General features: G+C 46.6%; 2 protein-coding genes across 3 annotated transcripts in view; one reads left to right on the plus strand and one right to left on the minus strand.

Moving 5' to 3' along the window:
• LOC111149507 (cleavage stimulation factor subunit 3) overlaps positions 1 to 966 on the plus strand; it is a 68658-nt gene extending 67692 nt beyond the window's left edge. Inside the window, exon 21 of the mRNA XM_022506603.1 lies at positions 217 to 966. Coding sequence (XP_022362311.1) covers positions 217 to 419 — 203 coding nt within the window. The 3' untranslated portion in view covers positions 420 to 966. The remainder of the gene's footprint in view (positions 1 to 216) is intronic.
• Positions 967 to 7290: 6324 nt separating this feature from the next.
• The window catches only part of LOC111149729 (t-complex 11 like 1), a 32293-nt gene continuing 13745 nt past the window's right edge, over positions 7291 to 25838 (minus strand). For both annotated transcript variants that reach the window (XM_022506972.1, XM_022506970.1), the window contains exons 4-10: positions 25303 to 25423; positions 24011 to 24231; positions 19393 to 19529; positions 16546 to 16742; positions 12898 to 13079; positions 11122 to 11294; positions 7291 to 8018 (exon numbers count right to left, since the gene is read on the minus strand). In XM_022506972.1, the coding sequence (XP_022362680.1) occupies positions 7816 to 8018; positions 11122 to 11294; positions 12898 to 13079; positions 16546 to 16742; positions 19393 to 19529; positions 24011 to 24231; positions 25303 to 25423 (1234 nt within the window). In that variant the 3' untranslated portion in view covers positions 7291 to 7815. The remainder of the gene's footprint in view (positions 8019 to 11121; positions 11295 to 12897; positions 13080 to 16545; positions 16743 to 19392; positions 19530 to 24010; positions 24232 to 25302; positions 25424 to 25838) is intronic.

The following is a 25838-nucleotide window of genomic DNA, read 5'->3' on the forward strand; positions in this document are numbered from 1 at the left end:
TGGGAACACGCACTAGGACACTGGGCTTCTGAAAGTCCTTATAAGAGCCGCTTTTGTCTTTTCCTCTAATTATGTAGCATCACTACTGCCCTCCCTTGCTCTGCCAGTAGCAGGTTCTGAAACCAACCGCAAATGTGTCAGGCGGCGCCTGCAGAGTCTCTCCCCAGAGCGGACTCTGCAGCGCCCCCAACAGGCCTTTCCGTGTGGTTTGCGCAGCCGTCGAGGAAGCCGTGCGGATCATTACAGGCGGCGCCCCGGAGCTGGCGGTGGAGGGGAACGGCCCGGTGGAGAGCAACGCCGTACTCACCAAAGCGGTCAAGAGGCCCAACGAAGATTCCGACGACGATGAAGAAAAGGGAGCCGTCGTTCCCCCCGTTCATGACATCTACAGAGCACGGCAGCAGAAGCGAATTCGGTGAGGCGGGCTCCAACCAGCCTCTGGAAGAAAACTCCAGGATTCCGTTTTTTGCCTCTTAAGTCGTATGTTTAAGAGACAATGCTTTGTTACAAGGTTCTTGGAAACAAAGTTGTATTGTCATTGGTGCCTCTATCATATGGTTCTTGAGAAAAAAACCAACCAACCTGTGTGAATTTTAGAATATGGAACAGATCTGTGCTCTAAGCAAAACTAGGTTTTCAAAAATGTGAGAACAGCACAAAATGGCAGAACCACATTTTGTTCCCTCTTCAAGGGTGTCTTGTATGTGCCGCTTGAAGATTTGTGAGTTTTCAACAGTTTTATTTTAAAAACTGGATGGCTTATGATTGTAAAGCATTTTATCACATTTTCTGAAAACAGTTCTGTTTGCTTATGTAGAGTCCTGCCTTATTGTTTGTTTTTATTTATGGCAGAATGTATGGAACCGGTTTTGTAGTTTAAAATTTTAAAACAATCCTTTAAAAAAAATAAAAGGATCTCAAAAATGTCATGCCTCCTGCTGCTTCCATTCAGAATTTATTTAAAATAGCTACTTATTCAGCCAATACCTTTTAAAAATAAATGCCAATACAAAGAAAAGTCATCTTGTATTTACTCTATGTACACTTACCTACTTGTCCTCTCCTGGCCTCAGTGCTAACTGTAAACAAAGAGATCTGATTTTAAGAGACAAATTAAACATTTTAGAAATCCTCAAATTAAAAAAAGAAAAAAGAAAAAAGAAATCCTCAAATATGAATGTTCTTTCCCCCAGTCCGAGGCAGATATATTACCTTTCATGTCTCTTAAAAGCAATGTGTGGGAATTCCTTTCAACCACCCACTGTCTTGTTCTCACAAATGTATTTCAGAAGGTACTCCATGCTCAAGAACATGTTCTTCAGGAGCTACGCGCAGATAGCATTAAATTCTAAGTCCCAAGAATTCGGTTTCATGCTTTGTTAGCAACATTACCTCCTCTTGACTCATTTCTAGAAAAACTATTAGACACAGAACTAGTTGAGCCTAAGGACTGTGATTCAGAATAAAAGCTAAAAGGAAGGGGAAAAAAGGAAAAGTATTACACTTATAAAGACACTTACAAATTGGGTATGCAATTTAGAATTTGAATTCAAAAGTGATTAAATACATTTTAAAATCAGCTTCAAATACTTCTACAAAACTCTTGCTTTTAATGGAAAAGACGTTATCTTGAATCTTTTTCTTGCATAAGCTTATACGTAGCCAGGTAATACATAATTCAAAGCATGTGTCTCCTGTATTTTTCCCATTAAGGCTAAAATGTTATCCTATAAACAGTCAGCTGGCTCTAATTCAGACTGTGTTATCCTCTCAAGTATCGCTTTTAAGCTGTGTAGCTTCTTCTTAATATGGTTGTCATCAAAACAATCTGAAAGGCACAAGTAGTGCCACATAACTTCCCAGGAGTTAAAATACAGAGGTGCAGACTCTCCTGAAGTGCTATCTTTGGGTCGTGTTTCTGGGTTTTCTTTGTTTTGTTTCTAATTATTATTAACATATAACGTATTATTTCTTTCGGGGCAGAGGCCTGATTCATGAGTCTTACACAATTCACAGCGCTCACCATAGCACATACCCTCCCCAGTGTCTGTCGCCCAGCTACTTTGGGCGGCATTTTAAAGACAAATGGCTTCAAATGCCTGTAATGTCTGCATGAACGACAAAACAAAGCTCTGTGAATGCATGAAAAATGTTTTTTTTTTAGCATCGTAATAAAGAAAACACACGCGCGCTGACCCTGATGAAAAGTGCCACTGAGCAGCCATTGGGGCATTATAATTGTTCCTACTCCATTTATTTCTTAGATGTTTTTTCCCCTGAATGTCGTTTGATCTATAAACACAAAAAGGATTATTTGTTAGGAGAAACCATTTTCTAATGTTCTGCTATACATATATGAATGTTTAGATTTTAACATGATTCTGCATATTTGATCATTCCCTTTGTAGACACAGTTGATCAAGCAGCATGGTGTTAGAAATCTGCACTTACTTTTGGAACTCTAACGTGCGGATGCTCGTACAGCCAGTCCCACTTGTCCAGGAACTCTCCTGTGTCCATAGTGCTAGACCCAGACATTTCCAAAAGATAGCCATATTTTTTCTTCTTATAAAAGCAAAAGCAAGGACATTTTCTAGATAATTCTAGAACCCAGTAAGATGAAAAGACTCTAAGTCCTTCCTGAACAAAATCAGTCAAACTCTAGCTGCTAGCACTGAATTTCACATGAGAGGTTTTATCTGTGTTGCCACTCCTAGTAAAGTAAAAGGTAGTAGCTACTAAGTAAATGTAAAACTCAACAACCAAATTTGTACCATTAGAAAAGAATGAAAAGATATGCTTTGTCAGCATATTAACCTATATCAATAATTATAAATTTATTTGGTAATTTTATAACCCTCTACTGGCCTGTGCTTAGCATGTAAAACCAAGAGTTCATTTATAAGACAGTAAAAGCATAGTTACCGTGTTCATAAATTGTTTACAATATTTCAGTTCCCAAAGCAAACTTCCTTAATGTCGGCAGTCCTCTTACCTGACACTCAGCAAGTGAAGTTCTACTTGCTATATTTTTAAGTGAAGTTCTATTTAATAAAAATTTCAGAAGTCCTGACAGGTCATTTATACAAAGTAACAAAACTCCGGTACCATGTTCCTGATCTAAGTAAAATCTTACATATTCAACAAAAGGGTCAGCTTACCAAGCTTTGGGAATAAAAACAATTCATCCATTTTCTAAATTTTCCTCCCTGAACCCTGACCAGAGTTCTGCTTTGAGCACAACGACGAAGACAGTACTTCAGAAAGCGGAGGCGGCAGGAATGAAAACAATGGAAATGAAGGCGCTTCTTCAGTTCTGGGGTTGCTCTTTAAGTCAGAAGTTACTCTTAAACCATTCTTGGTGTTCAGTTCAGAAAAAAATGTAAAAATGTTGAAACGTGGCTAGTGCTACTAACATCAGACCCATCTGATTTCAAACCTAAACCAGGCCTACACATAGTCCTAGTTCTTAGGTTCTGAAGGCAATAGAAACAGAAACCCCCAGCGGGGCTGGGAACAACTACATCCTGCCTGTTTAGGTTCCAGACACTTACTTTCCAGGGCTCTAGCTCTTTCGGAAGGGATCAGTGAGCATTTGACAAATTAAAAGAGCTTATTGTGCTTACAGACTATCTCCTCCTCCACCCCACGAAGTTGTCTTGAGCACTATGAACAAAATAGTTCTAGAATACAAAATCCAATATTAAGACACAATTGCAAACATCATTGTGGTTCTTTATTTAGAATATGTTTTCAATGAGATAAATGCCTTTAAATAGGAGTTTCATAGCCAATCATCTGCCATCCTTCATTTGTTCACTCATGCAATTGTTTAGTTCAAATAATACAGAGGTAAGAGTGGGGAGGAATCGGTGGGTGGCGATGGAAGTAGGGAGAGGAGCAGCGGGAAGACCAGCTTTAGTACAGAAGAGATGACGGAAGAAAAGCACAAATCCCAGGACAGGAGGAAACCCTTCTGTCCAGCCTGCAAAATGCACTCACTGAAGGGAAGCGAGGCACAGACACAGGTACACCTACGCGGAGAGGGTTATATGCTCTCCTCGGTTGTTAACAAGGCAATTCATAGTCCCTTCCCTGTACAAAGCATTCTAATATCCATTCTCAAATGTAATCCTCACAGGAAGTGTGAGTGAGTCGTTTCCCCGTTTTACACATGAAAATACAGGAGCCCGAGGGACAATGACTGGCCCACTATCACACAACTAGTAAGAAGGCAACAGAGGAGGGACTCCAACCCAGACGGTCCCCTCAATCAGGAGCTTTGTGCACGATCCTACTGCAGTGTACTTAATCACTCCCCTGAGACACATCACAGAATGTCAGGACTGGAAAGCGTTTAATGATCAAGTCTATTCCTTTCGTTTTACATGTGCTAGAAATAGGTCCTGATTTGCTCTAGTTAGTATGTAACAGAAATGGGGTCAGAATCTGGCTTCTTGGCAGCTCCCAGTCTTTACACTCTACGACTCGGCCTCAAAATGAAAATTAATGCAAACGTTCTACACAGAAACCAGAGCATGCCAAAAATCCCCGGACATCAAAGAGCAAATACCTCTTTCCTTTGTAACTCAGCAGGAAAGGCGGTCCACCAACACCTCTTGATTCCCGGGAATTGTGCTGTTTTAGAGAAATGAACATAAGCACCTCCCCAAAAACAGAACTGCTAAATAACCCATCAATCGTCAGCCAGTATCTGCACGTTATAAGCGTGCTATGTCAGACTTATTCATAACTTTTCTTCCGAGAAAAAAGCTCTTACACACCTGTTTACTGTGTTCTATCAGTAAGATATCCTTAGCTGAAGTATACTTTCAGTCAGGTTATATGGTTACATAAACAATCGCGTTGTACAGCTTGCTTTAAATGTAATGAGATTTTCAGGGGCGCCTGGGTGGCTCAGTGGGTTAAGCCTCTGCCTTCAGCTCAGGTCATGATCTCAGGGTCCTGGGATCGAGCCCTGCGTCGGGCTCTCTGCTCAGCAGGGAGCCTGCTTCCCCACCCCACACCCTGCCTGCCTCTCTATTTGTGATCTCTGTCAAATAAAATAAATAAATAAATCTTTAAAAAAATAAATAAAATAAATGTGATGAGATTTTCAAAAAACACCTAGGCTGAGAATCCATCCACCCAACCAAGAGCTGACAAAGTAGCAGTTACTGCTCTAGACGTTCATGCATCCGTGAGACCATCAGATCAATTGAACACAGTTGCGATGATGGACCGAACTCTCAAGGTGCTTGGTTCTATCCACAGTAAAGCACTACCGCCAAATAAACCCAGCACTTTCCTAAAACACGCTTGTTTCCACAAACCTGTTAGGTAGAAAAATCACGTCAAATCCAATCAGAGTGCATTATATAGAACCAGTTCAATTCTGAAAGATAATTTCTGCTCCAAAGGATACGTATCTTGGAGGGAGAGCTGGGGGGATGGGGGGGGCGTGGATTACAAGGAGATGCTCAACAAACATTTCCTGAGGGACCAAATGAAGTTTCCTGGCCCTTAGTGATAATCCTATGAGATTCCAGGAAGTAGCTCACTTATCTTCAAAGAACAACAAAATTCAATATGAATATTGCGATTCTGAACTTTGCCTCCCTCCTTCTTGGCTTTGCCACCTGGAGAACTCTGCTAGTAGACACTGAGGTAGGGGTGGGGGGGTGCGGGGAGAGGAGAATCTGTGCAGGTTCCTGTAAAATATGCATCAAGATTTCAAATGGCACAAACTTAACTCTGTGAATTTAGGAACCCATGGTGGGGGGCGGGAAATCTGGTAGAAAGCGAACCCTTAGAAAAGGCAGCAAAAAAAAGAACTTTAAAGATTTAGGAAGAATGACTATAGGAAGTGGTCATCCACCCCTTCACTCAAGGATGAAGGGTAAAGCTCCTCCCCTTCATCCTTGACTGAGGCAGGACAAGACCCCAAACACTCAGAGGCTGAGGCAGGCAAGAGAGTGAAAGAGGGCTGGGGGGGAGGGCTGCGACAGGCTGGAGGCTCAGTCAGTAGAGCATGTGACTCCTGAACCCTGGGTCATGAGTTCAAGCCCCGTGCTGGGCATGGAGCCTACTTAAAGCGCGCTCGGGCTTCTCAGCCTGGGAGATGGGGGGCCCCCATGACCAACAAGCACGGCTGCCACAGAGCAACCTCAGCTCCAGAAACAATTCCAGAAGCGACCTCATTTGAAGACACACTGTAAAAGACGTGATTTTGTCCTTTTAAAGCTCTACTTACTGAACTTCTATTCACTTCCAATGAAACCAGGGAAGATTTGACTTTGAGTATAAACTTTATAGGACTTCTGACCACATAACGCAGCATACTTTTCTGACTGCAAGTAGAAAACACTATTAGAACATAGTTTGTAGCACAGATTTGGAGAAATCACAGTCCCCCCACCCCAGCACAAGCGTACCGTCTCCTGAAGCTCGGTACCACTCGATAGTCACAGAGTGAACGTTCCTCTGGCGGGAGGCCAACACGCCTGCCTCCGGCCCCACCGCAGCCCCCACCACTTTGAGGGATTCCCTGCATTATTTTTCCTTGTGCTGTTCCTGGACTTGGAGTTCACACCCAACTTCATGGCTCTGCTTCTGACAGAGTGTCCCTGTCTAAAACACGCACGTACACACACTCACACGCACACACACCTTTTACTTTTTATTCTAAGAGAGTGGGTCATCTGTGAGAGCCCAGCCACCCTTTCAGCCACAAGATAGGTATGTCAGGAATTCCAATCACTGAAGTTCCTCAAAAAATACTGCTCCCAAACCAGGGATTTTCTAGGACTTCCTTTATCCCAGAAATAAGTGAGCTTACACTATACTGTTTTATCTGAAAACACTTTAAATCTATTTCTGAAATTCAAATCCAATCAATACATCTGTGTATTGTATCAGTGAATTTTTCAGTAAAAACTCCAGTGTCTTTTAAATTACACCAACATATATATGGTTTAAAAAAATATTTCCTCCTTAACTTTCAAAGCTTAAAAGTCAAAGAATTTCCTTTCTCTAGATCCCAGAAGTCATAACTGCTATCATCCAGGCTCAGAAATAATTCTGTATAAAAGAATAAGTTTTTAAAAATCAATTAACTCCCCTCTAGAACAAAAGGGCTCTGGAGCTCTGGCTAGGCCAGGCAGGGAGAAAGCAATCAAAGGGGTACAGGGAGGCAATAAGCCTTGGTATAGCCCTTCCAACACAAAACAGCTGGGGGGGGGGGGGTGGGGGGGGGGGGGGGGGGGGGTGCCAGGCAGGGGGGGGAAGAGTGAGGGTCGGTGCCAGGGAGCAGGGAAGAGTGAGGGTCGGTGCCAGGCAGGGGGGAAGAGTGAGGGTCGGTGCCAGACAGGGGGCAAAGTCTCAACACGGTCATGGCTTGGTCTCTCATTCTCGGTGGCTGGCAGATCCTCTTGGGTGTCTGAAAGGAAAACTACCCAGATGGTGGAAGAGAGGCCCCAGCCCCCCCGGAAAGACAAGGCAGCTGTAATCAGGACAGAGTCGGGTGCAGACACGCGGCTGTTAACCGTTTAAGAGCGGAGTGCCCCCTCAAACGTAAGAGAACAAGAAGCTTCTTGATTTGTAAACTTGCACTCATAAATATAAACCTTCAAACTGGAATTCAGGGCCTTTTTCAACAACCCTTTTCAACAGTGATACACAGTATTCTTCCCTTTGGAATCAGGGCTCTTACACAGAAATGTACTAAATAGCCATTTTCCAAAGCAACACGAGAGTCGAGAATAGGTATTCTGTATCGAGAGGCTAATACCACCGCCGCCGGAGAGCGCAGGCGCGTCAGGATCGCACAAGGATCTTACTGAGGATGGCGTCGTAGTAGGGACTGAAGACCATCTTGTTATAGTTGACCAGGCGGACAAATTTAATAGCAACTTCCTCCAGCTCTTTCTGAACTGGACCCAATCCCCCAGGTACCGTGGGCAGTGGCTTCTGATGACCCGAGGCAAGGTAGCTTTCTAAGAAGATCAGGATTCGGGAATCTGTGACAGAAAAGAAGGCAGCTGGTTGCTTCTGGTTCAGGGTGACTTTGCAACTTCTGATTATGCTTCAGTGTTTAGCTTAGACATCCCTTTTCCGGGGAAGTCCTCCCTGCCCACCCCGTGGACCAGGTGTGGACCAGAGCATGTACACTTCCAACACTCAGCCCCTTTAGAACATTTCCCTTCCTGCTCTAGACCGTTAGGTAGAAGCACGCCCCCCCACCATCCCACACCCCCACACCCCACAGCATAAAGCCTGGCAGGAGACCCGGCCCCAGGAGAAGCTCAAAATCCATTCGGAAAGTTAGAATAAATGTATGAATCAATAACAGGAGACTGCAGTGTTGACAGGCTGAGGAGAAAGACACCCGGAGACCACCATGAGCCACTGCTGAAGAGCACATAAGAAATGGGGCGGGGGGGGGGGAGGTAAAGCAGGAATTACAAGTTCAAAAATGAAAAGAGGAAAAAAAGAAGATTCCAGCATCATGGGTCTGTGAGCTTTTCCCACCAAGCCCACATGTAAGCGGTGTGTAACTTCCCTCCAGGGGCAGGCCACGGAGCTGCGTGCATCTGCGAACTTGTACTACTCTGAGGAACGACACAGGCCGATGCTTTGTAAGCCCCTCCTCTCCGGGCCGCTTCTGCACTGTCCTCCTCAGCCGAGAGAGCACCAAGCCACACTTCTCGCAGATTTTCTCAGAAAAGCAACAGGGGCGTCTATATTCATCGGGTTCTTTCAAACCGCACGCCCTCCACTTGCCCTGCCGGACCCTCCCTGGTGCACATGGCCTTCGCCCTTCGGACCCCAGTACACAGTGACAGAGCAGCTGCAGACCGGATGGGTCCCCTCACCCCTGTCCCCAAGTTAGTTTGATTTTCTAAAGTTCTCAGAGCTCGAAGCCTCACGCAGAACTGGAGATGCTCACAGCATCCCTACTCCAGGACTGGTTTTTAGCCCCAGGTCTGCGATCAGCTGTTACTCAAGCCCAGCACGGCAGGACATGGAGCCGCGGGTTAGCCTGCGCGCTGCTCACCGCCTTCCGTCCTCTCTACTGCGGTCACTAACGTTAATCCTGATGGTCCTTCTCTCTGCAAGAGGCTCCTCCTGAGAGACCCACAGATGACACTGGGAGCAATGTAGGGCTGGGGTGAAGTAATTTGGAAAAAACTGTCGATCCCTGGAACTTTTTCCGTAAAATATTACTTAAGGATAGAAAGGAAGTCACTGAGTTAGAAGGAGACTCAAGTCACTGGTTCAGCCTCTGTCCAACCTGAAATCAGTAATAGCGGATCATTCAGCTTTACCTTGAAGCCTGCTAACCACTCGCTGTTGCTCTGCTGCACGCCAATTCACTTTCATAAAGTAGCTAAAGAATGACTTCAAATTTAAGTCATACTAAAGAGAAATAGTTCTTAAAATGAGATGAAAAAAATGTTTTAGAGATTTGAGATGTTTTAGAGATTTATTTGAGAGAGCGAGTGAGCAAGTGCAAGGGTGGGGAAGGCAGAGGGAGAGGACAGACAGCATCTCAAGCAGTCTTCCATGCTGGGTGCGGGGCCCAACTCGGCGCTTGATCCCACAACCCTGAGATCATGACCTGAGCGGGGAAGAGTCTGACACTTAACAGACTGAGCCACCCAGGCACCCCTAGATGAAAAAAATTTTTTTTAATTTTTAAGTAATCTCTCTACCCAATGTGGGGCTTGAACTCACAACCCCAAGATCAAGAGTCACGTGCTCTGAGCCAGCCAGGCGCCCCCAAATTAGGAACACTGTATTCTTCGATCAACCAGTGAACAGAATTTTCCCTAGTGCTATGGCTGGGATGAGGAAGAGTAAGAGCCAGCACAGAAAGCTATTTACCAGCAGCTCCTCTCTAGCGAGTACTTGCGAGGGGCTGGGTTATTCTGGTAAGTGCTTTATGCACCTAATGCCCTGTGGTCCTCCCAGCACCCGCACAGAGCTGTCGGTATCATGTCTTTTAGAGATGAGGAGCCTCAGGCATCGGGTCACCCGCTCGGGCCACAGCGCCTGTGCTCTTGAGGAAAAGCCCTGCTCACCTCCCCTCTCACGGCACATCCCGAGCACGTCCGAGCACGTCACGGCAGCGCGCCGAGGGCAGGGGCTTCCCCCACCCAGCGACACTCTGCAACAGCAGCAGAGTGTCCCACTGCTGTGCTCCGTTCTGACACTACGTGGAGGGAGTGTCACAGCCCAGAGGCCAGGAGCTCAGTCCCAGGAGGCTACACCCCGCCGCCATTTCAGAAGCTAACCAACCGCAAGCAGCAGGTCCCCAGGAACCCCCCAGCTACAAACTGGAGGGTCCCATGACCTCCTCCCCTTCAGATATTGATTATTGGCTAGAACAGCTCACAGCACTCAGCGAAACATCCTGTTTACTCATGAAAACCAGAACAAAAAACACAGAGTCCTGAGGGCAGGCGCTTTTGTGGAGGTGGGGGTACACCGCCCTCCCATTATGTGCAGAACCCAGACGCTCCCCGAAACCTGTACTTCTGGGATGTTTATGGCAGCTTCATCATGGGCATTTCCAGAGCTTTTCTCCTCTCTTGGAGGGGGGTGGAGGAGGCTGAAAATTCCAGGCTTCTAATCCTGGCTTGGTCTTTCAGAGCCCACGCAGAGTTGCCTCATTAAAACAAAAGATACTCCTATCACCCAGGAAATTCCAAAGGATTTAAGAGTTCTCTGTCAGGATCCAGGTCAAAGACCAGTCTTAGAACAAAAGATGCTCTTAGTGCTCTTATCACTTAGGAAACTACAAGAATTTTAGGAGCTCTGAGCTAGGAAGGGGGCGGGGGTGTGCAGAGACCAATACTTCTATTTTTTGTTACCTCACAGTGCTGGAGCAGGGCTCTGAACAAAGCCTGTGATTCCAAAGTCAGAGCCCTCAGAACAATGACAGCAGCCCCGTCACTTGTCCAGAACTCTGGGTTGCCCTCGCCGTGGTGAAAACTCACTCTCTCCTCACTCATCAGCACTCATAAGCTACCAAAACCTTCTAGGTTTCTTCAGAGGGGCCGGTCCGCCAGTGTCTCCAAGGGCACATCCCTGCTGCCAGTCTTCCCCCCACAAACGTACCCATGATCCTGCGGATGGGGTCGTCAGGACTGGCGACAGCCTGGATCTGGCCCTTGAGCACGGCCTCCTTTTCCATGGTGAAGGGGGTGAGCCCGCACAGGGCCAGGCAGCTGCTCACCTCCAGGCAGACCTTCTCCCCGATGGTAGTCAGGGCGTCCTTCAGATGAAAGGAGCTTGAGTACAGAAGAGAAGGGAGAAGGCAGGGAGGAGAGAGTCAGTAAGCAAAGTGGACATCCACCCAGCTCAGGCAAACTAAGAGCCCGAGCCCTGGTAAGAGTCATGATCTGAGTCAGTGCATGGACTGTCATGTTCAAAGAGAAAGTCTAGGACTCTCTTCCCTGCCCTCACTCAGCCTTCCAGGCTGCAGACACTTGACTCAGGAGTCCCTCTCTCTCTCTACTAGAAAGAACATTGGGAAGGGAAGGGCTCAGACTATACCAGTGAAACAACCCCAAACCCAACTCCTTGCTAGCATCTGTGTGCTGAAACAATCCTGACACTGCCTTACGAGTACCCTGAATCCCGCCGGGGTAACACACAAGATCCCAGAATCAGGGAGCTGTGGGACAGAACGGGAAGAGAAACTTTTCATTAGATATCCTTCTGTCCCTTTTGATTTGTGAAATATGGGAAGGTATTAACTACTTTAAAAGAATTAATAACACTGAAATCCCAAAGTTAAAAAAATAAGCACCTTGATTTTCCAAAGCCCTTGGGCTCTCCTGGAGTATCTGTGGGGAGTCCTCCTGCTGGTGGGTTTCCTGTGAGGCCTTTGTTCTGGGCCTAAACCCTCTGTACACCAGGAGTCATGGGCACAAATGAGTGAGCCCAGGGATTCACTGCTGGTACCAACTCTGAGGGTACCAACCCAAAAGCCAGTGTGGACACCGCAGGGCTGGACCCCTGTATGGAAGCCCCACACAGGGCCCCTCATCGGAAGCTCTAAACAGTAGAGAACCAGGTCTGCTGGGGGGCGGGGAGGGATGGACGATGTGGGGGACAGACCTCAGTGATGTGCCAGGGCCTCAGCTCAGCAAACCCCTCCCGGCCTCAGCCGGCCTGTGCACGCACCCCTGACCACACCCAGCGCGGGCAAGTTCTGTGCGAACTCAGCAGGAAAAGGCCTCCGTTTTGTATGGATGAGAACATGTGGGGACATCCTCCTCAAGGAATCCTCTGAACTGGGCCTGGCAGAGGCAGTATTTACTTCGAACCAGTAAAACATATCCTGCGGGCCGTGAACCACATGGACCTGACGGGCCGTCTGGGCGGGAGCAGAAATTGCTTGTGGCCTGGCAACTTGGGGGGACGCCGCCCGCTTCTTAGAGGACCTTTCCCAGGGCTGTGCCACCCAAACTCTTAGGGAGCCGTGAGAGCAATTCAGCGGGTAGCAAGCAGTATTTTTGTTTTTAATGTTATAAGAATTTGTACTAAGCATGGTTCGGGTTAAGTTTCACTTTGTGAAGTTTTTACTCCGGTTACAGGTGCACTTGAAGCGTGTACTAGGTCACAGCAGAAAATGAATTTCTTCCTGTGGGTCTTGGTCCTAAACATGTGAAAGCCACCCTCCTAGAGCCTCGCGGACCCCAGAATCGACGCTAACGCTGTTCCTAGGAACCCAAATCAGTTCTGCTGGGGGGAAAAAGAGAGAGCAAGGTTTCCTCTCTGGTTCTAGAGGGTAGCCCCGGGAACCCCCCCACTCCAGCACTGGGAGACCCCGCCACCGTCTGCTCTCTGCCACCGCTGCCTCCTAGCCGTCCCACAGGGGCCACTTACGGCAGATGTGTATCTGTTAGCAGAATCTTCACGATCATCTTGAGTTTCTCAGCAAAGTCGGCCTGGCTGGAGATTCCTGGGGCTGCCATGCTGAATGTGACCAGCAACACGGCTCCCAGGATGGTGAGGTGCTCCAGCTGCAGCTGGAGCTCTTGGAAGCGAGCCTGGTCCATCAAAACGGTCTGTAAGGGATGCGACAGAAATCATCCCTGAGCGGGAGATGCAAGCCGGCCAGCAGGGGGCGGTGGGGCCATAGCCCCACACGTGCCTCCACAGGTTCCCTCAGAATTTTCCAGTCCTTTGAGAGCTTAAGGGAGTCAGGCGTGAGTCGTCCTTCCCCTCAGAGCCGCTTTCTCCCTAGGAAGGCTGCCCTAGAGCCCACTGAGAAGCGGAGGCAGACCACCACTGAAACGCAAGATAACCTCACGCCAGCTTCTTCAGCGGCCTGAGCCCTGTGCAGACCAGGGATTCCTGCCTCTCGGGAATGTCCTAAAGATGGAAGGCCATGGATCTAAAGTGGGCTGGCGGAGCCAACACTCAGTAACTAGGAGTTCTATCGTTAGACAGGAAAGAGTAATGAGATACGGGGCTAGGGTGACCACTCACCCCGGTTTGTCCAGGGCCGCCCCAGCTTTAAAACTGGAACTCCCAAGTCCTGTGACCACTCTCCCCGCCAACACCAGTCCAGAGCAAACCAGGCAGCTAGGCACCCCAGCCAGAGCCCCGGAGGGAAGGAGGGGAGAAGCTGCTGGAAGGGAGAGCCTACGTGATTCACCTTGGTGTCCCCTCACTATCTAGCACAAAGGAGGCCCCTTCAGAGTCGGCAAGTGAATGAAGAAAACAAAAAAGAAACCAAAAGTAGAAAAAGGAGGAATGACAGAAAACAAACCAAAGCCACCCAGAAAGCAGTGAGTGAGTTTCTCCGACTGCATCCCCCGTGGCAGACATCCATGCGTCCTACCAGGTCAAAGTGCCCTGCGTGGGATAAAGGAAAGAACTCTGGAAAGGCTGACGAGATATCCCTTCCGATGGGAGTTTCTACAGGTAACCCAAATAAATGTGAAGGGCCAGTTTTGCTATAAGAAACTGGCACACCAAATCAAGACATTAACAATTTAGAGTCTTAGCCTAGAGTTCTTCTCAAGCATTGAAAACCATCTTTAAGATTCAGGATCCTGGGGGCGCCTGGGTGGCTCAGTGGTTAAAGCCTCTGCCTTCGGCTCAGGTCATGATCTCAGGGTCCTGGGATCGAGTCCCGCATCGGGCTCTCTGCTCAGCAGGGAGCCTGCCTCCTCCTCCTCCTCTCTCTCTCTCTGCCTGCCTCTCTGCCTACTTGTGATCTGTCAAATAAATAAAAAAAAAAATCTTTTAAAAAAAAAAAAAAAGATTCAGGATCCTGGGGGCACCCTGGTAGCTCGGTCATTAAGCATCTGCCTTCCGCTCAGGTCATGATTCCGGGGTCCCCCTGCTCAGCGGGGAGCCTGCGGCTCCCTCTCCAGCTCCCCAGTGCTTGTGTGCTTGTGTTCCCTCTCTCGCTGTGTCTCTCTCTGTCAAATAAATAAATAAAGTTTAAAAATCCTAAAGAGTCAGGATCCTCTGTTAAACAAAGATGCTTCCCCAGACTCAGCCTCTTCCCTGACTTCACCACGTTACACAGCAGCATCCCGGCTTTGTGCGGGGCTGGGGTTTAGGGTACAAAACATTTCCAGTGATCAATCCTGAGGGTAGACATTGGTGTCCAACGAAAACACCATCTTCCCCACAGCAGTATTTTAAAAGAAATGTCAGGCTGCGAAATGCCCTCCAGGTGAGAACATGTCACCATTTGGAAAGGGGCGTCCCCTACCCTCTCAATACCACACCCTCTTAAAGCCTCCTTTGGCAAGAAACAGGGAACTCAGAAGCAAGAGTGAAGCCATGGGCTTACAGCGTCTTCAAAGGAAAAATAAGGAACTTAGAGGAGAAAGATTTAGAGAAGTAGCAGTTTCTGAGGCTAGAGATAAAAACCCCAAATGTCCTCAAAAATGAGGCAGTCTCCACACCAAACCAGCAGGTTACAGACAAAAATGGGAGAAATCCCTTGTTTATCATCTTCTTAGTAAGAAGTACTTATTGTGAAAAACCTTTATGGTTGGTTGGTTTGTTTTTATCCTGCACATGGAATGGGAAGTAGTATTTTTTACATAAAACTGAAAAGCAACATCACTGTTATGGTTTTAATCAAGTCGTGTAAAAACAGGACAGCAGCTCAGCAGCACACACTGGAAGGCCCATGCACCTCTGGGGGATGGGGAAGTGGTGCGGCTGCTTGGGGTGCAGGGGTGGGGGTAGACAGTTTTCGGGGAAAACTCGGTTCCTTTGAGTGTGAAACTTCAAGTCACCACGTGACCCAGCAATTCTCATCCTAGGTATTCACCCAAGAGTACTGCAAATACATGCCCCCCCTGCTAAAATGTGTACACAAACGTTCAGGGCAGCACAGTTCACAGTAGCCAAAAAGTGGAAACAACCCAAATGTCTGTCAACTGATGAATGACTCAACAAAATGTGGGACATACGGTGGAGTGTTGTTCGGACTTAAAAAGAAAACGCTGACCCACACCACAACACGGGTGAAGCCTGAAGACAATCCGCTGAATGAAAGAAGCCAGACACAAAAGGACAAACACTGTAGGATTCCATTCATATGAGGCACCTGGAGTCGTCAGACCCAGAGACAGGAAGAAGAACGGTGGTTGCCAGGGGCAAGGCGGAGGGAGGCATGAGGTGTATTTAAAGAGTTTGAGGGACTCCTGGGTGGCTCAGTGGGTTAAGCCTCTGCTTTCGGCTCAGGTCATGATCCCAGGGTCCTGCGATCGAGTCCTGAATCGGGCTCTCTGCTCAGCTAGGAGCCTGCTTCCCCCCTCCCTCTCTCTCTCTGCCTGCCTCTCTGCCTACTTGGGATCTCTGTCTGTCAAATAAATAAATAAAGTCTTTAAAAAAAAAAAAAAGAGTTTGAATTTGTGAAGACGGGAAAGTTCTAGAAAGGACAGTGGTAATGGTGGCCCAACCATAAGAACGTCCTTTATGCCCTGAACGTCCTTTATGCCCTGAACTGTACACATAATGATGGGAAATCTTGGGGCACCTGGCTGGCTCAGTTGGTGGAATGCACAACCCCTGCTGGGTTGTACGAGCCCCACGCTGGGTGTAGAGCTTACTTAAAAAACTAAAAAGAAAAAAAAAAGACGGTATATTTTGTATTTCGCATATTTTACGGTTAAAAAAATACAACTTCCAATCAAAAAATGAAGTATTCATACATATGACATGGATGAACATCATGCTCGGTCTAAGAAGCCAGACACAAAAGGCCGACAGTGCAGGATCCCATTTACATAAAATGTCCAGAAGAGGCAAATCCATAGAGACAGGAAGTAGATTAGTGGTTGCCACTGGGGAGGGGAGTGGGGAAAGGGCACAGGGTCTCTTTTTAGGGTGATGAAAACGCTTTGGTCCTCTAACTGTAAATTGATGAAAACCCAACGAATTGTTCAATTTAAAAGGGGACATTTTCTGGTAAGAGAACTGTATCATCGCAAAACTTATTTTTTCAAAGTTCTACCGCACAAAAAGAAACGAGCAGTTAGACCGCTCTGCAGCACCTACTTCTGGGAAAGGTCTCCGCAGATGGTCCCATCTCAGAAGCTTCAGGTATGCATAATTCTGGACAGCCACAGGATTTGGCGTGGGGCCATCCCCAGAGCCGGCCGCCCCTCCCCCAGCTGGCAGGGCACTTTTATACTTCTGATTCAGAAGGTCCTCTGCGGCTTCTTCCAGCCACTGGGTGACAAAGTCCAGGGAATCTGTGAAAAACAAGGCCACCCACATTACCATGACACTCAGGAGGGACACTTCTTGGAATGGCTTTAGGGATGATCATCCTGAAGGTGTGGCACAATCATCCCGAAGGTGTGGTATATACAGAGTAATACAGAGTACGGACTTTGGAACCAAACAGAACTTGGTTTAAATCACAGTATTGCCATTACCAGCTAAGGATGATCAGATTCCTCCTACAAAGAGATGGACACCACCACCTGGTAGGCAGTTCCGAGGATTAACAAGATAGTGAATACAAAGCACACAGCCAGGCCTGGCCACCTACAGCTGTCCGGAAAACCATGGCCCTCGCCCCCACCCCGACCACCGCAGGAGACGAGGCAGGGGCTCTGAGGACTCCAGCTCAGGTAGATGCAAAAATTCTTGCCCAGACACAGGAGGAGACACAGGAGAGAGTCTCCCAGTATAAAGTATCCTCCGCATTGAAAATGAGGCCTTTTCCTTGTCTGGATCGGAGTCTCCCATCAAGCTCGTTTGCTTTCAACCTCATGGGAGGGGAGCTGTGCCGCCCCTAGGACGTGGCTTCTGCGGCATCAGGAGCACCGCCGGGAGGATCGCGAGTGTCTTTCATCTGCCCCCGGGTGCTCCCTCCTTTTCTAAGCTGAGAAATGCACCAGGGATTCTGAGGGGGCACAAGAGAAAGACGAGGTTTTTATCCACATGACAGGAGAAGAAAATCCCTCTGACAGCTCCTGGAACAAGCAGGAAGCACCTGTGTCAACGCACGAGTGGCACAGAGGTCCTGGCGGGCAGCCATGCTGTCCCTTTAGCCTTCTGCAGGCGGCACGCTCTGTAGTCCCCCAGCTTGGCCATGTGAGGAGGCAGCGGGCGCCTGACCAGCACAGGGGCCACAGCAGCAGCTCCTCACTGGGCCCTTGGCTGCTGGAACCGGACTCGCACACTAAGGCTCTTTGGCCCGGAAAACTGGCAGCCTGGATGCTTCCTGAGGACAACTCTGGCGAGAAAATCAACCAGGCGGTCAATCCATTCTGGTCAAAAATTTCTCAAAATCAAGGTCCAGGGGCGCCTGAGTGGCTCAGTGGGTTAAAGCCTCTGCCTTCAGCTCAGGTCATGATCCCAGGGTCCTGAGATGGAGCCCTGCATCAGGCTCTCTGCTCAGCAGGGAACCTGCTTCCCCTTCTCTCTCTGCCTGCCTCTCTGCCTACTTGTGATATCTGTCAAATAAATAAAAACTCTTAAAAAAAAAAAAAACCGATAGGGCACCTGGGTGGCTCAGTGCGTTAAGCCTCTGCCTTTGGCCCAGGCCATGGTTTCGGGGTCCTAGGATCGAGCCCTGCATCAGGCTCTCTGCTCAGCAGGGAGCCTGCTTCCCTCTGTCTCTGCCTGCCTCTCTGCTTATTGTGATCTCTCTCTGTCAAATAAATAAAATCTTAAAAAAAACCGAGGTCCACATCCATAAACTGGAATTAAGAAAATAGTGGCTCACAGCAGGAGGGTTATGCGAGGTAAGGCCCACGCCCCCAACCCACGCCTTGTGTATGTGCCGGGGAACAGCAGCCGCTCTTCTCCCGGTACAGTTTCCTCTGCTCACCTCTGTCCTGACCCCTTCCGGGCCAGCTCGGCCTTCTCTGTCTGCGGCGGGATGAGCACCTGCTCTGGCCAGCAACACAATCTAGCCAGAGACCACCATTTTCTTTCTTAACCACCCCAGTTAGTGACTAAATGGAACTCATAATAAATTGGATCCAGGGGCGCTCAGTTGGGTACGCATCTGCCTTCAGCTCAGGTCATGATCTCGGGGTCCTGGGAATTAAGCCCCATGTCCGGCTCCCTGCTCAGCGGGGAGCCTGCTTCTCGCTCTGTTTGCCTCTGCCCCACCCCCCGGCAGTGCTCTCTCTCAAATAAATCTTTTTTTTTTAAGCTTTTATATATTTATTTGACAGTGACAGAGAGAGAGAGAGCAAGAGTACAAGCAGGGGGAGCGGCAAGCAGAAGGAGAGAGGGATCATCAAGGATCATGACCTGAGCCAAAGGCTGACACTCAACTGACTGAGCCACCCAGGTGACCCTTAAATAAATAAAATCTTAAAATAAATAAATAAATTGGATCCAAAGACTGTAATTAACCAGGACTATCAGCTGTCGATGCAGAGAACCCCCACCCCAAAACCATCCTAGAAATGCAACACAGCTTTGCATGCTATAGTCCTATTGTACTCCTGCAGTCATCTGAGAGGTTTATGAAAATGAGACTTTTTCTGGGTATAAAACCAGAAAGACTTTCTGCATATAGAACGGAGGCAAAGTAAAATTTCTTCCTGTACCTTTAAGAGAGGGGCAAGTGAATTAAACAGTCACAAGAAGTCTGTCATGTTTTAAAAATTAAGGCCAAGCATACGATTTACCCCAAACTGATGTTTTCATTAAAAACCTAATTTAGGACTTCTTGGTTCTTTTAAATTTCTTTTCTTATATTCTACTTCTGTTTCTCTTGTTTGTCGATTGTCAAGTCCAAAGTCTGGTACTTTTCGATCTTGAAATCAGAACGCTCCCATACAAAATTTGAGTTTTATTTGGCAGAGTGTCGTTGTGCAACCAGCTACGGCCCTGAAATGGAGAAAGAGTGCAGGAGCCACAAAGCATCGGACGTACTTGGCTGCTTCTCCAAAACCTGTTGAAACTTCTTCCGTTCGTATTCCACGGACTGCTGCATGAGATGCGGCCTAATGCTAGTGATGGCAAAGTTTGCCATGTCCACTTTCATAAGGTCCAACACGGAAAAAATTGCCCTGAAGGAAAAGGAAGAAAAGCATTTAGAACTGGGCACGTGTCAAGGAAGCACTGTCTTGGAGGAAAGAAGGCAGCAGATTTGAGAGAGGCTTTTCATCTCAAAAAGGGCAGCAAGTAGATCAAGAAAAACAAATTTAGCGGGGACGCCTGGCTGGCTCAGCCGGTAGAGCATGCGACTTTTGACCCTGGGGTCGTGAATTTGAGCTCCACATGGGGCAAAAAGATTATTTAATAAAAAATAAACATAAGGGGCGCCTGGGTGGCTCAGTGGGTTAAGCCGCTGCCTTCGGCTCAGGTCATGATCTCAGGGTCCTGGGACTGAGCCCCGCATCGGGCTCTCTGCTCAGCAGGGAGCCTGCTTCCTCCTCTCTCTCTGCCTGCCTCTCTGCCTGCTTGTGATCTCTCTCTGTCAAATAAATAAAATCTTTAAAAAAAAATAAACATAAAATAAGAAAAATTTAGAAAACACAAAAATTTAAGTAACAGATTGAAAAGACTGTAAGTTTTTAAGCTGCCTTCTGTCCCCACTCCTCCACGGCCTACCTCCAAGCAAACACAGCTCCCTCACTGCCTGTCTAGGCTGGAACTCGCTCCTTGGCACTGGGTCAGCCTTCCTGGAGGCACAGACGAAGGACAGCCAGGACCCAGGATCAAGGGCAGACATGGGACCACCCGGTCTTCACTGTTACACAGGCTAATTCACTTTCCCAGCAAAGAAAGAATAAGAACTCTCTCCTCTCCCCTCGCAGGATCTTCGTTTCAGGGCCTGCTTTCTGTTCTAGTTTTGCAGCAGAACCGTGAGCTCGCACTCTGAATGTGCCCGACGAGCAGACCTGACCGGACGCTCAGGACGCCTCGAATCCTGCCTGTCAGAGCAGGGAGAGCTGGGAGCGGCTAAAGGACCTATTTGCTGAAGGTTGGCTGAGAACCCAAGGTACAGGCTTGGGTGTGGCCCCACATGGAAGGAAGAACAGGGTCAAATGTCCTCTGAGTCCCCCTGATGCCCTCTGGGACTGACCTAACACTGCATGATACAATGACCTTATGTGTGGGTGTTTATTATGGAAAAGACACACAGTCTGAGAATGATTCGTGGCCTTTCCCCTCCCATCCTGTCCACCTCCCAAGTACATGGGACAGCCGCCTTTCTCCAGGGCACATTCTGCCTCTCCTCTGAGCACTCCTTAGCAATTCCCTAAATCAACCTACTGCAGACCAGTGACGGCCGGAAACTGCCCACTGGCAGCCACTGACTGGAGTAGCCCACGAGCGTGTTTGTGCTCCCAACGTGTTTTCAAAGATCTCCATTTCCAGCCTCTCCTGAGAAATGAGAAGATCTGACAACATGGGCCCACATTCAGCTGCCTCCCTTTCAACAGTGTACAGACTCCCATTTTTGCCAGGCTCCCCGGGCCTTCTCTGTCTCAGTAGGAATTTGAGTTTAGGTTGAGTTTGCTGCAAGTTATTTCCCCAGAGGACTCACTTCCTAGGAACTCCTCACTTGGCCTTATTAGAAGCTCTTTCTGACTATTCTAACATTTAGCACCAGGCCCACTGCTTGAGAGATGTTCACTAAGAGCCTGTTGCATGAATAAACAAATCCATTTCTAGTTTTTTGTTAAGATTTTTTTAAAAAAATATTTTTATTATTTGAGAGAGAGACGGAGAGGTGGGGAGAGAGAGAGAAAAAACGAGCGGGGTGAAGGGCAGAGGGAAAAGCAGACTTCTCAATAAGCAGGAAGCCGGACAGAGCTTGATCCTGGAACCCCAGGACCATGACCTGAGCCAAAGGCAGACGCCCAACCGAGTCACCCAGGAGCCCCAATAAGATTTTTATTTTTAGGGGTGCCTGGGTGGCTCAGTGGGTTAAGCCTCTGCCTTCAGCTCAGGTCATAATCCCAGGGTCCTGGGATCCAGCCCTACATCGGGCTCCCTGCTCAGCAGTGAGCCTGCTTCCCCCTCTCTCTCTGCCTGCCTCTCTGCCTACTTGTGATCTCTGTCAAATAAATAAATAAAACCTTAAAAAAAAAAAAAAGATTTTTATTTTTAAGTAATCTCCACACCCAGTGTGGGGCTTGAATTCATGACTCTGAGATTAAGAGTCACACATTCTACGGAATGAACCAGCCAGGTGCCCCTTTTTGGGAGGTGTTTCAATGCTTTCTAAACCCTGAGGTAACTTCACAATGCAGAGCATTTTTATACGAACCAAACACTTATATAAGGATATCAAGAAAGCTGAAAATAAGGGCACCTGGGTGGTTCAGTCGTTTAAGCGTCTGCCTTTGGCTCAGGTCATGATCCCAGGGTCCTGGGACTGAGCCCTGCATCCGGCTCCCTGCTCAGCGGGGAGTCTGCTTCTCCTTCTCCCTCTGCTGCTCCCCCTGCTTGTGCTCTCACACCCTAAAGAACTTATAGTTAGGAAATAATCTAAAATATAGAAAAAAGTTTTATGTGCAAGGATAGGATTAAACAGTAATTATATGTACTCTAATTGTCCATCTCCATAGGGTAATAGTTAGCCATATCTATGCAAATAAATATCTTGCAGCCTTTGCAAATACTTATGGGAGTTTTAAGAAATAATCTACATTGGTTTTACAAAAGGAATCCTGTGGTGTTGGAACTGCCCAGGACCTTGAATGCAGTGGTGGATACACAAACTTACACAGGGATAAAATTATATAAAAATTAATATACAGACACAAACGCATTCAAGTAAAACTGGAAATCTGCATGAGGTCCCTGGATTGTATTCATCTCAACAGTCTAGTTGTGATGCCCTGTAGTTCTGCGGAAGGTTAGCTTCGGGGGACGCTGGATAAAGTGTCCTGTATTATTTCTTACAACTCCACACGAATACACAATTATCTCAATGACACTTTCAATTGAAAAAAAAAGTGAAATAGGATATGTTTGTTTGTCTATTTATCTAAGATTTCATTTATTTATTTGAGAGACAGAAAGGCAGCAAGAGAGGGAACACAAGCTGGGGGAGTGGGAGAGGAAGAAGCAGGCTTCCCTCGGAAGAAGGAGCCCAGTTCGGGGCTCGATCCCAGGACTCTGAGATCATGACCTGAGCTGAAGGCAGACACTTGACGACTGAGCCACCCAGGCGCCCCTAATTAGGGTGTAAGGTTTATAGAAAAAGTCAGGCCCGCATGCCCACCAGGAGGACTTCTTAGAGTCAGCTGAACATTTGGGGTCACGAGGTCTGGCATCATCTAGGCACTCAGATGGCCAATAAGGCAGCAGCACACAGGTTACAGTAACAGCTGAGAGAAGACAGACGTTTGGGGGCTGCCCGGCTAACATATTTATGTATATATTTGTGTTAATAGAGTTTGTAATAATTCTACGGCATGGCTTCTAGTGTCTCCACTAGGGACATGACCTGTTAAAAAAGCTACTCCCCTTAAAGGACTTCCAAAGTGTGGTGTCCCTGTCACTAAGCATAGTTCATTATCATTACTTTCGGTCCAGACGCAATGTACCAATCAGAGTCACTTTCCCCACAAGCAACAGGGCAGGGTAGCATTTTGATGCAGAACACCTTTATCTGTTTACAGGAAAAACAGAGCTAAGCAGTTGGCCAAAAGTCAAATTCTCACGCAGCATCATGTCAATTGTTTGTCAATAATAGTATCAGAAAAATTATATAAATCCGGAGTGTCTCAGTTGGTACAGCATGCAACTCTTGATCTCAGGGTCAGGCATAAAAGCTTTAGGTGTGGAGCCTACTTTAAAAAAAATTATATAGGGCCACCTGGGTGGCTCAGTGGGTTAAAGCCTCTCAGGTCATGATCTCAGGGTCCTGGGATCGAGCCCCGTATCAGGCTCTCTGCGCAGTGGGGAGCCTGCTTCCTCCTCTCTCTCTGCCTGCCTCTCTGCCTATTTGTGATCTCTGTCAAATAAATAAATTAAAATCTTTTTTTTTTTAAGATTTATTTATTTATTTATTTATTTGTCAGAAAGAGAGAGAGTGAGCACAGGCAGACAGAGTGGCAGGCAGAGGCAGAGGGAGAAGCAGGCTCCCCACAGAACAAGGAGCCCGATGTGGGACTCGATCCCAGGACGCTGGGATCATGACCCGAGCCGAAGGCAGCTGCCTAACCAACTGAGCCACCCAGGCGTCCCTAAAATCTTTTTTTAAAAACAAAAAAAATATCAACACGATTAACTGATTTTGCCTCTAGATGGTAAAATTATGATGATTTTTTTTCTTCTTTCTACTTTTCTATATTTTACAAAATGTTTGTTTTTTAATTTTTTTAAAAATTCACATGTATCTACACTTGAATTCTAAATTTGAAAACAGGCTCTGATTGATCCCTGTGTCCACGCTCAGCATGGAGTCTATTTGATACTCTCTCCCTCTGCCCCTCCCCCCACTCCAAGATGAATAAATCTAAAAAGAAAAGTAAAAGAGAAAAGGCTCTGTATTTTAAGCACACTAAGGGGATTAACATGATTTCTATACCTGAAAAGGGGCACTATTTCCTTAATGTCCTTTAGTTTCTTGACTTCCTCATCTCGAGCAGGTGCACAGAGGGTCCCCATCATACCAATAATGAATTCTGCCAGCTTGGAAATGTCTAAGGCCCCATTCTCTGCTTCTTGCTTTATCAGATCCAGATCCAAGACTTCTGTTATCTGGTTTCTCAGTCTAGTGTGACCAGGCAGCAAGAAAGACAAGAGAGTCTACAAAAGAGCACAGCTAAGTTAAATCAAAGTTTCTTAGTCAGACATCATTTTTGATTATATGCAAAGGAACTCACAATGACCCAAATAAGGGCTTGTTATTAAGTTGTTACTGTAATACAATTGTTACTGTGATACATATTTTAACCTTTTATTTAGTCATGGATAGAAAACATGTTTACACATCATTTATTTTTAAAATAGACTCTATGCCCAACATGAGGCTCAAACTCACAAACTTGAGATCAAGAGTTGTGTGCCCTACTGACTGAGCCAGCCGGTGCCCTGTTTGCAAATCATTTAGACTAGTTATTTAAGCTTCCATTTAAGGTTTATGTAGCAGTCCCTCAGATAAAAGATAAACTGTTAAAAGCGAGAAAAAACATAATTAATGTGAGCCTCTGAGCCAACATAGATGTCAATTTCCACCGATACATTTCTTTGATACCACTGCTAAAGGTATTTGCAAAAGAATTAACTTCTACATAATGCCTTCTCTATCCCAAGGACTGAATCATTTTTTGGCCATTATAAATTGAACACTTCCACACCTATTAATTTTTTTTTTACAAACCACCTATATTATAAAATAACTTTTGTTTTCTTTAAATAATTCATTCTAAATATATGAACCTTCAGGGGCATCTGGTTTGCTCAGTCAGTTAAGCGTCTAAGTCTTGGTTTCAGCTCAGATCATGAATTCAGGGTCATCGGGTTGTGAGATCGAGCCCCATGTTGGGCTCCTTGCTCAGCGCAGAGTCTGCTTGATTCTCCCCTCCCTCTGACCCTGCTCGCACGTGTGCTCTCTTGCTCTCAATCTTTAAATATTAAAAAAATACATACACACAGACAAATACAACTTCATTTACAAAAGTAAAGCCTTCAAGTTATCATGGCTTGTTTCAAATTTTTAAAAGCACATTGAGCCAAAAATAGTCTTAATCCACATTTCAACAAGTACAAGTTTTAACTTATCCTTCAATTTCTTTCGAGTCTTTTGGTGCAGCAACACAGAGACGCTGACTACTCCAAACACACCAGAAAAGCACCACAATTGGCTCTTTGCCTCACCTCTTTGATCTCCCCAACAAGTTTGATGGCATGGTCATATGTGGGGGGGTCTTCACTTAGCTGGACACTCAAGCAATCCCAAAAAGCTTTATGTACAATCTCCTTCACTCTCTTCTCCAAACTGGAAACAAATGGGAAAAAAATAAGCAAATAAAATATTTGAGCCTCAAATCACTTCCAAAAGCACAAATTTTACACGTTGAGGGTGAGAAATTTTAAAAATACTTTGGATGAAGGAAAGATTTCCTGGATATACTTAAACCAAGCACATACCTTATTTTAAGTTTAGTGATTTATTTCAATAAATAACTCATTGGACAGAATAACTTTCAACTCATTTGACAGATGACATTGGGCCAATTAACAGCATATAACAGTGCCATAGGCTAAAAAGCATATTGAAAAGTTCAGAGCTGTTTTAATTTTCCCAGAAAACAGCAAGTTCCTTAAGATATTTATGATTAAGCAGTTTAAGATAACAACTCGGCATATATATAGGCTGAAGTACTTTATTTCCAGAAAATATCCTATTCCTA

This window comes from Enhydra lutris, unplaced genomic scaffold (genome assembly GCF_002288905.1).
Source record: "Enhydra lutris kenyoni isolate GAN:26980312 unplaced genomic scaffold, ASM228890v2 scaffoldscaffold22, whole genome shotgun sequence".
Taxonomy (NCBI): Eukaryota; Metazoa; Chordata; class Mammalia; order Carnivora; family Mustelidae; genus Enhydra; species Enhydra lutris.